The sequence below is a fragment of the Notothenia rossii genome, assembly GCF_949606895.1.
Source record: "Notothenia rossii genome assembly, chromosome: 5".
Classification (NCBI taxonomy): Eukaryota; Metazoa; Chordata; class Actinopteri; order Perciformes; family Nototheniidae; genus Notothenia; species Notothenia rossii.
The window spans coordinates 69,453,900-69,466,399 of record NC_136903.1 but is presented as its reverse complement, the minus strand read 5'-3'; the positions used below and the strand labels follow the sequence as shown (position 1 = coordinate 69,466,399).

Genomic DNA, 12,500 nt, shown 5'->3' with positions numbered 1-12,500 from the left:
TGGATTTGTTCAGGTGTAATGTCCGATGGTCTTTGTGTGCTGTTTGTCATGGCCTTAGCCTGGTTTATACAACTTTTACACGCAGACACATTTGTCAAAAAGCAGTGTACCTCATTATCCTGATAGGCAATGAAAATATAGCATAAATGCAGATTCTGCTCTTGATACAGAAACTAAATGTTTCAAGGGGCATTCAAGACCAATATATCAGATTAGTTCAATATGTGTGTGTGATATGTCATTGAAATTTAAAAATCTGATTTGATTTGAAACATTTGTAGTTGTGTGTGACTGGATATTTATCTACTGTATGTGTAAGGCTCCTTGTGCGGCATGGCAGGGATATTGATCTGAGTGAGATTACCTTACTTACTTACCATAGTAGTAAATATAGATTATACATGTTTTTATGTCCAACCCTGACCTAATTTTAGACACATTCGGGTCTCAAATGGGAATTGATGGAGTAAAGATTAATTTACACTATATCTGTAATTTTGATGTTATTAAATGTGTTCTTTTGAATCATAATTTTCCTCAAGATAAACATTGGTGAAGGTAGTAAAGCTGCGGTGCATAACAATAATCCTCTTGTTACAAACAGTAGGGAAACAATGAGAGCATGACAATGTTATTGGGATTTAATTTCCGGAAGCACATTAAACTAAATTCAGATAAACGCTCATACAATCTCTCAACGTTTCTAAGCCCAGGTCAGTCACTGACGTCTGTCTCTAAAATGTGTCATCTAATGGCATTGCACACTTAAATCCAAACGCCTCGCTAGAGTTAGTGGCTTTGTGCTGAGGATTGCTCAGGCCAAGAATGAATCTCAAAACGCATTACAAATGTTAAAATGTGATTTTCCCTAAAGCTGCTGAATAGAGACAAACGCTGTCCGCGGTGCTGAAATCTGGACTCCACCATGAACAGCCTCTGAAATGTGTTTCTCTCCCTCTCTGATTTCAAAGCCATTTGCACAAACCTGCTCAGAGCAGACAAAACACAATATAGTGGATAACACAGACAGCGTGCTACCTGGGATTGTGATGCAAATGTTAATGGACTGTGAGGTCCTCTGATTAGCCTGATGTGGGCTAATTTCCCTCCTCCATAGTCCCCAAAGAGCCTTTTCACTGTCCCTTATTAATTGCGGGAGTGTTGGGTTGTATTTTTCTGCCTCACTGCTGGCTCAGAGCCACAGCAGCAGGCAGTCATGGGTTAAGAGACAGGTGACGGCACACGGGATGGATGCTTCGGTTTCTAGAATCATTTTTATCCTTTCTTTAACAAAAATGTATTTGCAAAATCGCAGCATTCACAGCTCTATCTCTCCCTCAAATACTCTCTTATCCATGCGCAATCTGGGTCGTGCGTCAAACGATTCATGTGACACACACACACACACTTCGTCATTACCTTGTCTCATTGAGAACGTTTAATGGATGAGGTAATGATAGCCTACAATGAAAGTCATTGTTGAGCTACATAATTGCAGTCAACGCCATGGAAACATAAAATCCAGTTTGCCTTGGTGCAGCCAAATATAAATGTAGTACACGTTGCACCATTTCAAAAAACATTGTCTGTAACATTTATTATTTTCATATTAGTTGGTAGATTATAATAATCACAAAGCAGGTAGTCTATAGTCTCCGTTTTTCTATATGTATAGTATCCGCCCCAATTATAGCAAAAATTATGCTTTTATTTTAGTGATACTAGAAAAAGATTGGGGGTTGGGTTGGTGTGTGTGTCGGTGTGTGTCGGTGTGTGTGTGTGTGTGTGTGTGTGTGTGTGTGTGTGTGTGTGTGTGTGTGTGTGTGTGTGTGTGTGTGTGTGTGTGTGTGTGTGTGTGTGTGTGTGTGTGTGTGTGTGTGTGTGTGTGTTTGGGAGGGGGGTTACATGGAGGCGGAGAACCTTGTGCCAGCTCACCCATGTGTGTAATGTGAAAAGGGATAGCCGGGGGTGAAATACTGAGGAGGGAGAGGAGGAGGAGGGGGGACAGTGTGCGTGGGGGGTGGGTACTCAGGAGGAAATGAATTTGAGGACACAGTGCGATCACAATGCCGTTTTGGATTTCACTTTCTATCACCAAGAAGAAGAAGAAGAAGAAGAAGAAGAAGAAGAAGAAGAAGAAGAAGAAGAAGAAGAAGAAGAAGAAGAAGAAGAAGAAGAAGAAGAAGAAGAAGAAGAAGAAGAAGAAGAAGAAAAGCCTCACCGATGGGTATCGGACATGCGGGTCAAACACAAAGCAGATAAAGAGCTTTGATTGGTCATATCTGTATCGGCAGACACGAGGAACCTCCTGGGACGTAGCACCCTGACCTTCTGATGACTCTAAGGACGGGTTATAAACTGAGAAAATCACTTTCATTCTCCTGCAGCCGGATAACCACACATCACAGAGACACCGTGCACGCTACAAAAATAACAGTGTGATCAAACGTGTGAAATTATTTGCAAAGCCTGAAAGTAAACCCATATTGTCAGCTTAAGCCTCCAAATATTTTAAATCCATCACTTTGCACAATAATATAGGGCAAAAGTTGCATTTGAAATGAGGCCACACGTGAGCACGCTGAGACAAATGATGTCCATGTGAACGTGTTGGATTCATGATATGGCTATAATGAACCTGATTCTTATTGTAAACTGAGTGTAAAATATCTTTAAATGCATGACAAACGTGTTATATTATTACATCATTATTATTAGTGTTGTTATTATTAGCCTATGGGTCGTGAAAAGGTCTTTGCTGTAACCTGCTGCCTGTGTCAGCGCTGCTCTTTTCATCCTGCAGCAGCCTCCATCAGACAGCGCGGATCAGAGCGGCTGCAACTCGCTGATAACAGCTCTGTCATTAACTCCTTTAGTCAGGGATGCAGGAACCAGCAGCCATTTTCGTTTCCACCACTGAAAATCAGGACAAAAAGAAAACGCACGCATGCAGGAGCTATACAAAGTGAGCAGTGTAGGCTATCTGTATGACTCAAGCTCTCTCGTTTAATCGAGCTGGAGATTTCACAGAGATGCAAAGGCCTGATAAAGCTCGGCCTGCTCTCCCTCTTCTGCAGCTCAGTGAAACCATCGGGATGCATTCTTGTTCCATCCTGTATTTAGTTCGAGATGATCAAATAAATAAATCCAAACGAACAATGCATCAAACTATTTAGCTATTATGTTCTTTGTCTGCGTTTAAGGATTAATTGCTTTTTCGTTTGTATCTCATTTTAATCCAACAAAACATGATTCGACTTTAAAGAGGGTTTCATTATTATTATAAATAACGTTTAACATTAACAGAACAGACAGGTGTGTTATCCTCCTTTAAATATTTTACATTTCAGGCTTTTAAATTAAAATCTGGATTAAAATAATAGCAGACCTTTCCTCCTTGGTCAGCAGTTGGGGATGTGGGTTATGTTATTCCTCTGAATCGCAGCTCATATCACTTTACAGCCTATTCAATGAGACCAGTGCTAGAGCTTTTAATAGGCCATGATATTATTTTATTATCCAGCGTAGAGCGAATAGTCTGGTCGTACAAACAGTGACAGACCGGATTACTTACTGTATGTTAACTCGGGCCAGTGCTTTGTATCATGGTGCTGAACTCTTGATACTGCAGCCTGAGGAAACACTAAACATGGCGGACACAAAGTACTTGTGACAAGGCAATGTCAACAAACTGTTTACAGCACTTTAGATCTGGGTTACTAAATCACTGAGGCTACATTAATGGGAAGCAGCCAGACATATTGTTAGGATTATTTGAAGGTGTTAACACAAGCAAATTAGAGGAATAAGAATAGGTTTACCACCTGGTTGTTACTGAATTCTATTTGAACAAATATATAAAGCAGGGAATTGTACTGTACAGGCTGTTTAGATATATGTTTTATTTAAATAAATAAAAAGCTGAAGTACTCGATTTCAAATGTATTTTTTAAATAAATACTACCTTGAGTTAACACACACATAAACATATTTATTTTTTCAAAGATGCTTGAATTGACTCAAGACTTTTTAATGAAAATATCGCGTGACAAATGCATATTTATATAAAAACACCACCATGCCTCAGATTGTCACGTCATCACAGACAGTGAGTAAATGAGTAAATTATGGAATGGGTGAATGAGTGAACGAATGAGCGTCCTGAATGAAGTCAGCCTGGAAACAAAGATGGAAGAATAATAGAAGATTACATTTTAAGTTTTAATTCAGGAAAAAATTGACAACTTTGAAATGCTATAACAAAACAGGTCCGTCCATGATTCTATGTCTTACCATAAATTAGCAAAAACAAAAGCGCACGAAAATACATAACATTCTCCTGATCAACAAACGCAATACGGATTTTAAACCGGATCCATGTAATCCAAGAAACAACTTGGGTTACTATGTTAATGCCCCACGTCCTCTTCTCGCTTAAAACAATAATGAATACAAAAAGGAATTAAGATTTATTTTGAAAAAAGTAAATCCTAGTTTTGTATTTTATTCACCTTGTCCAAAGAGTTTATGTTTTTGTAAAATTCCAGCCTCCTTTTATATGCGTAAAGTTATGCAGGATTTGAGGCCCCCAGAATGTCATTGGATGTCAGGATGAGGTATTATAGATTATGGGTTGGGGAAGGGATGGTGGGGGTACCGCAAGCACCTCCCCTAGAAATGCAGCAAATCTCTCCCGTTCTCTCCTGGTGGGGCACTGGGAGGGCTGGAGACGTGCTTTGCATTGGCAGGCTGATGAGGACACGTGTCTCCTCCCTGCCTCCCCCTCCGGGCTCCACCGTACCGCATTGGCATCAGTTGAAGCACCTGAAAACCGACAACCAACTCCTGGAAACGCTGCCTGCCACCTTATAACCCAAAAGAAAACGATATTACAGGCCCTACAGAAACCTGTGGCTCGCCTTTCTTCGTGCGTAAAGCTTTTGCGCACACCGCCTCAGAGACTGCATAGGTGCGCTTCTCTTCGAGCATCAGAGGGCAGTGCCAAGATGCAGAAACGGAGCAGCGACGTCTGAAGGTGACATGAACCTGGGGATAATCAAGAGCAGCAGGAGTACTTTGAACAAGAACTGGAGATAGCAACTGAAAACCGTCGGTGTCTTGAAACAAAACGTGCGCTTTATCCCTGTGGCTGAATCTAATGCAGAGAACCAAGAGCTGTCATCCAAAGTAGCCTCACATTTTTACTGACTGGAGGAGAAAACACTAATTAAGCTGCAGACGATCGCGACTTACGAAAGGAGCTAAACATGGCAACGTTAATCAGAAGCAAGCTTTCTAATAAACTGTCAAATGCAGCCACCACCGTCTCCAACAAATCCCAGGCAAAGGTAAGCGGGATGTTCGCCAGGATGGGCTTCCAGGCCACCACCGATGAGGAGGGTCTGGGCTTCGCCGCCTGCGATGACCTGGACTACGACCACCGGCAAGGTATGCAGATGGACATTTTGACAACCGATGAGGTGGGAGGAGAGGGGAGCGGGGATGGAGGCGGGCTGGGTGGGGACAGCCACTACCAGAGAGACGGCACCGGGCCAGCGCGCTCAGCCTCAAAAGACGGAGACCCGGCGAACGAGCTGAATGAAGAAAAACCAAAAATCACCACGTGGGAGGCGGGCTGGAACGTCACGAATGCAATCCAGGTAAAGATGCATTTCACGGATTATAAACGGGCGGTTGTGATAGGCTGAGTCGCCTTCAAAGCAGCTGTGAAATTGTAGATTAAACTCACACCTGCAACTGCATAAAAGGTTGATTAAATATTCATGTTCAAAGTTGGATCCCTTTGAAGCAACATCATAACGTTTTTTGTTTTTTTAACACTGTAGAAAGGGGTCACCTGAATTATGTTTAGTGTAATAATTTGAACTCCCCATTTATTATGTTCTCATATATTAATGCTGGAGCAATGCAGATATTTTGGAGCAGTTCATGCGTTGTAATGCGCTGAAAAAAGGGAGATAGATGATGCCCTGTGCCCCCCCCCCTCCTCCTCCTCCTCCTCCTCCTCTTCAACACACACATTCTTTGTCTGTATAGTGATGTCCAGTGTCACCGATGCACGCCCCTGATAACGACGTACTCCGCATGGCTATGAATAAATTAATATATAAAGAACATCACAATCGTTTTGGCGACTGTGACCGTAGGCTATAATAACTTTAGAAAATAATAACTAAGGCCTCTTTTTTTTTAATCGTTTTCGAACATTTAAGGGCTATTTAAATTGACCACAATTATTTGCAACATAAAGATTGAGAGGGTTTCGATTTTAATACAAGGGCACTTTATTACGCAACATAAAATAATAGTTTGTGTCACATTTATTCCAATAACTAGCAGAACATATATATTTTGCGGAGATTATTTGCTCTAACATAATTCAAAGTGCGAGGATTTACTCGAGAGAGTGGAGTCTGCAGCGTGTGGAGGCTATGCGACAAAAATCCCTAGACGCAATCGCTTTCAAGCCTTATCACGGCTGTGGTCACGGCGGTCACCGTGACGTCAGAGTGTGTCTCCTTCAGCTCGTGGTGATGTGACGTCAGAGGCGGGTGGATTCTGCTTTAAGCAAAGTGGAAAACCCACAACATGAAACCGAGACTGACATCAACTGAAGACACAGGCAGACCACAGACAAGGCCGCACATTATAATAAGAAAATAATAAGATGTGTTTTAGCCTAATTTGTATACAAAATAATGTGTTCATAAGTATTAATAATCTGATAGGCCTATTTAAATCCTAAAAGTGTAACCCATTTACAATGACCGTCTCTGTTTTTTTTTCAATTTTCAGGGGATGTTCGTTCTTGGGTTGCCCTACGCCATCCTGCACGGAGGATACCTCGGACTCTTTCTCATTATCTTCGCCGCCGTGGTGTGCTGTTACACGGGGAAAATCCTCATTGCCTGCCTGTACGAAGAGGACGAAGACGGGCGGCTGGTCCGTGTGAGGGAATCCTATGTGGACATTGCCAACGCCTGCTGCGCGCCCAGATTCCCGACTTTAGGTGGCCATATCGTGAATGTAGCCCAAATCATAGAGCTGGTGATGACTTGCATCCTGTATGTTGTTGTCAGTGGCAATCTCATGTATAACAGCTTCCCCACCATGCCCATTTCCCAGAAGTCCTGGGCCATCCTCGCCACCGTCGCCCTGCTCCCCTGCGCCTTCCTCAAGAGCCTGAAAGCCGTCTCCAAGTTCAGCTTGCTATGCACCATGGCTCACTTCGTCATCAACGTCCTGGTGATAGCCTACTGCCTCTCCAGAGCCAGGGACTGGGCCTGGGACAAGGTCAAGTTTTACATCGATGTCAAGAAGTTCCCCATCTCCATCGGGATTATCGTGTTCAGCTACACCTCGCAGATCTTCCTGCCATCCATGGAGGGGAGCATGTCGAAACCCAGCGACTTCCACTGCATGATGAACTGGACTCACATCGCTGCCTGTATCCTCAAGGGCCTGTTCGCCCTGGTGGCCTACTTGACCTGGGCTGATGCAACCAAGGAGGTCATCACAGACAACCTGCCCTCCACCATCAGAGCCGTCGTCAACATCTTTCTAGTGGCAAAAGCTTTGCTGTCGTATCCGCTGCCGTTTTTCGCTGCTGTCGAGGTTTTTGAGAAATCCTTTTTCCAGGACGGAGGACGTGCGACCTTTCCGGATTGCTACGGAGGTGATGGACGCATAAAACCCTGGGGACTCGCTCTCAGATGTACCCTTGTCGTGTTCACCTTGCTCATGGCGGTTTTTGTGCCACACTTCGCCCTCCTCATGGGCCTCACTGGCAGCCTGACAGGTGCAGGCCTGTGCTTTTTGCTCCCCAGCCTCTTCCACCTCAGGCTTCTATGGAGAAAGCTGCTATGGCACCAGGTTTTCTTTGATGTCGCCATCTTTGTAATAGGAGGTATATGCAGCATATCTGGTTTCATCCACTCAATGGAAGGGCTCATAGAGGCTTTCAAATATAACATAGAGGAGTAGACGCGAGCTATTGCTGGAACTAGATGTTAACTGCAAATCCCCGTTTAGTGAAAACAATTAAAAACACACGAGCCCCTCTGCTTAATTCATGCGTAAAAGCGCGCACAATACACTCGGACATTTTCATGCACTCTTGCATCAATTCAGAAAAAACGCGCGCTTACACACACAAGTAGTGCAGTGAGGGAAACCAATGCATCCACAACACACTATATGGACAGTACATGTTGTATAAATATGCGTACAGACGTACATATACATATTTTCCAGTGGAGTGAACGTTTACAATATTGAAGTTAAACACAATTGCAAAAAGGGCAGTATGTCTTCATGACTTCACTTCATGTAACGCTACAGTTTGTGATGGATGGACTTTCGACAGCATAATGTGATTTAAGATAAGTTCATTAAAAATAATATAAAATAAAAAACCACTTACTTCTTTAGGTGATTTCCATTATGATTATGGGCAGTGAATGTGGTGTTAAATCCAGAAAGGCCTGTGGACACAGAAATAACACAATGGCATAACCAGCAACCGACGATTGCTTTTAGAGATAACAGAAGTTTCGTTAGAAATGAGGACATTGGACCTTCCCCGAGCAGTTTAAAATACTGGAAATGCACGATATCAAAGAAGTACACAGCAGCTATATGAACTATGCATTGAATGTATTATATTTCAGACACATAAAAGCTTAATGAAACTGGGAAGTGTAAATTAAACAATCTCCAAATTGGTTTCTCCTGCCTGAAAGTGTAAATGCTTTGATATTTTTTTCTCCAATATTTGAAATGTTCTTTGATGAGCTTTTAAAATCGGCAATAACAAAATTCACCTGACCTGTAATACACACCCATAGCCCTAAACCAAATTCAATAGATGGGGACCCCGAAATTCTGCACACTCAATTTACCATAATGCTTTTTTCCATTACATTTGAAAACTCATGGCCTGTTCTAAAGTTAATTTGATAGACTCGTCTCAAAAATTCGGTGTCTGAATCTGAAAAAAATAGATAATTAAAAGGAAAATGTACAGACATTTTTCATTCTGTGCAATCCAATGGGTCCTGTGGAAATGTTATAAAACCGTGTGTGTAGTGTGTTATTGTGGTTTCAAAAAGATGGAATGTATATCTCAAAGTCGTTATCATATATTGTGAAATTAATATTAAAGAATAAACAAATAAGTGAAATTATATTGTAAAAATGTGTGTGATTTTATGTAAAACGAAAAACGTTCAGAACATGTATTTTTTTTTCTCTATAATAAAAGACAGAAAATGATGGAGAAAATAGTCGCATTCATATTTGTCCAGAAGAAATCTAAATTAATGTCCATTGACAGCATAAAGGCTGCATAGGCCTGGTGGCTTGGAGACAATAATTACCTGTGTTTGAGAGAGGGGGGGGGCTGGTGTAGATACAGGCCTACTCGAGCTTTTACAAATACTATCACATTTATTCTAGATATGTTCTACATGTTCAAGCTTTGTCTATGGAAGTTAAGAACAAATGGGCCTTGCCAAAATCATCTCGACAGATTTCCTGCTGCAGGCATGAATCCGGCTTTATGGTGGACCTGTTCATCCACCGTGTTGATTTTCTGCGCAAAACATCTGGATAGAGCGATTATTCACTGAATGGGCTAATCCCCAGCTATGGAAACAAAAAACTACCTATGTGAATGCTTGGATGAAGCCCACCCTAACTATAGGAGCTTGAAAAGGGCCGGTTCACATGAAACTGCAGGGACAGAAAAGTGATGTTTCTCATGTGATCACCGGATTAACGGATGAAAAGCACAAGTAGATGCCCCTTAAACATCATTTGAATAAAACCCAAACATTTTTTCAATATTAAAAGAAAAACGCCAATATGGAGAATTCAGTTTTTCTGCGGACACACATCACCGGTCAGTATTTTCTATCAACTAGTCATAAAAACACACAGAGCAAAATCACGACTTTAATGAGACTGCTGACATGACTATCAAGTAATTGGATGAATTTGCCTCTAAAATCCTCTCGGTTTCTCTACACATCATGCCTGGAGAGCCCCCTAGTGGACAGGAGAGATTATGCTTCAAAACTGAATAATTGCAGCAGTCGGCTTCACAGCATTAAAAATGATAAATCACAAGGATTTTTGGTTTGAATAACTGGCCTTTAAGGCACGGTATCTCTCCCCCATTATTTGAACAATATATAATAAGTCTCATATATACAATATATGTCTCTGAAGAGGATCGAAATCCCAGATCGTGAGTAAAGCCCTCGGTTTCAGCCGTTTCTAAAGTGCTGTATCTGTAGCTGTAATGCAAACGAACTGTCACCCCCCACGCAATCTTTAGTTTAAAAAAAGAATAAAAAAGAAAGCACTCTAGGAGGAGATTCAGGTGATAAGGGTGTTACCTTGGTTGGTGATTGGCTAATGGTGGTAAGGCCGGAAAAAAAAACATGACATGATAAAGTGGCCAAAATCTGATCAGCTCATTTTCATATAGATGGATAAGGACGAAAAGAGGACCTTTTTTCCTGAAACTCTTTTAACAAAAGGGGACACATTTATGTATAAAAGACATGAAAAAGTAGATTTTGCACAATAGGTGACATTTAAGTAACTGCCTCTAGATAACATCCCTGTCGAGTCATCTATAAAAAGTACCCTAACCGTAATCTACATTGTAGTTTGCACTTATTTGTAATTCAAGTTTATTGATAGTCTTTGTAATCCATCAGGCAAAATAATTTCTCTATATCTTAACATTTTATTGTAGAAGAAATAATGTGTGAAACCAATTAATTAAAGGTGGGGTAGGTAAGTTTGAGAAACCGACTCGGGATACACTTGTTATATTCGATGGAATGCTCTTAACATCCCGATAGCAATGAGTATCTGCTTTGACAAAAAAAAAAAAATCCATAAAAAAAAAAAGTCATCTGTAAAAAGTACGACCAGTCATTTTAGCCGACCCGGCTAAAGTAACTGGCCTACCTGCCTGTCTGTCAGCCTTCCATCTGAGCACAAACTTATCTCGTGCCCTCATTGGTCATGTGCGCGTTCGTGTGTGTTGGAGGGGCTCTGTAAGGAGATGGCAGATTTTTTCCGGCTGTGTATTTTCAAATTCTAGCGCACTCGAGCTGGTTTCTTCAAAATTACCTACCCCACCTTTAACTACGGATGTAATACTGACTGTTATCTGTAACGAGCTCCAAAGAGAACTCTAGTGGTATGCTGGCGCCCTCTGCTGGCCGCTTAATAAAAACGAGGCGGGGTGTAGACACAATGTCGCTCATTGGATATCAGTGCAAGTAAAGAAAAATAAATTAGAACTTGAAATTCATTTAAGACAAAACAAAAATAATTTTCACTAACAGACATAAATGCTTAATTCCAAAGTGACATATTTCACAAAAGATAAGTCATCTTTTTATTTCAAGTAACGGCATTTTAGAAAAGCTTAACATTTCATAATTACACAAATAAAAGTGAAATATTTACAGACATAAAATTCCATTCGAGACAAGGAAAGGAAGATAAAAGAGATAAGGAAGTGACATTTAAATGAAGTGATATTAAAGTCAATAGGGCAGATTCTGATAAATCAGCGGCACACTGGTGTTCATGTTTCACACCTTTGTTCAGCCTGTGTTCTACTCTGCTGCGCCCCCACATACAAACTTCAGGTTTTGGGTGGAGGGACACAATGAGACTCAGAGGCCGGGCTACTCTTGGCTGATGGTTGTGGGTTTCTTGGTGGCGGTCTCCACCACCCAGGGGTGGGACAGGACTCCCTGGATGGGCAGTCTGTGCATGGGGTTGTGTTTCAGCAACCGGGCTATCAGGTCTTTGGCTCCGGCACTGATGTCAGACTGTGCGGGGTAAGTGTACTCAACCTGGGAGACAAAGACAGAAATATTGGTACAAAGATTAAACATCGGACTTGTACAGCATTTTAAGAGGACAATCAAGCACTTTCAAGGTACCTTAACCACACAAAAAAAGAAAAAACTAAACTTTATCACCACATTTTAATAGTTTCTATAAATGCAACTACAAAATATAACGTTTACTGAATTCCTTTAAAGTCACAGAAATCAAGGTTTTTCTGCCATGTCGCATTATCAGCTGTTTATATCATGTATTCAGTTTTGAATCATTATTATTTAATGCTTAACTTGCTCTGGGTCACGTAGTTTGAGATGCCAGGAGAAAACAAATAATATGACGAGGAGTATTAGTTTTAAAAATGGTTGGTTTACAAGAGTGATCGTGTAGACCAGTGCTTCTCAAAGTGTGGTCCGCGGACCACTGGTGGTCCGTGAGCACCCCCTAGTGGCCCGTGAGTATATTGGTAAAATTTCACATTTGAAATAAATAAATAAATTTAAGTTTTCCCCACTCTCGCAGGAATATCTCCGCAATGGAGAGAGCTTAAGTTTCAGTTTCGATTGCATGATATAGTCCAGTTAAACACCTTCATCACACAT

General features: G+C 41.3%; 2 protein-coding genes across 3 annotated transcripts in view; one reads left to right on the top strand and one right to left on the bottom strand.

Moving 5' to 3' along the window:
• The first annotated feature begins 4,705 nt into the window (after window positions 1-4,705).
• Window positions 4,706-9,295, top strand: slc32a1 (solute carrier family 32 member 1). Its single transcript, XM_079683736.1, has 2 exons — window positions 4,706-5,660; window positions 6,817-9,295. Exons 1-2 carry the CDS (start codon window positions 5,268-5,270, stop codon window positions 8,002-8,004), a joined length of 1,581 nt encoding a protein of 526 aa, XP_079539862.1. The 5' UTR covers window positions 4,706-5,267; the 3' UTR covers window positions 8,005-9,295.
• Window positions 9,296-11,397: 2,102 nt separating this feature from the next.
• aurka (aurora kinase A) overlaps window positions 11,398-12,500 on the bottom strand; it is a 28,394-nt gene continuing 27,291 nt past the window's right edge. For both annotated transcript variants that reach the window (XM_079683740.1, XM_079683739.1), the window contains exon 9: window positions 11,398-11,906. In XM_079683740.1, coding sequence (XP_079539866.1) covers window positions 11,736-11,906 — 171 coding nt within the window. In that variant the 3' untranslated portion in view covers window positions 11,398-11,735. The remainder of the gene's footprint in view (window positions 11,907-12,500) is intronic.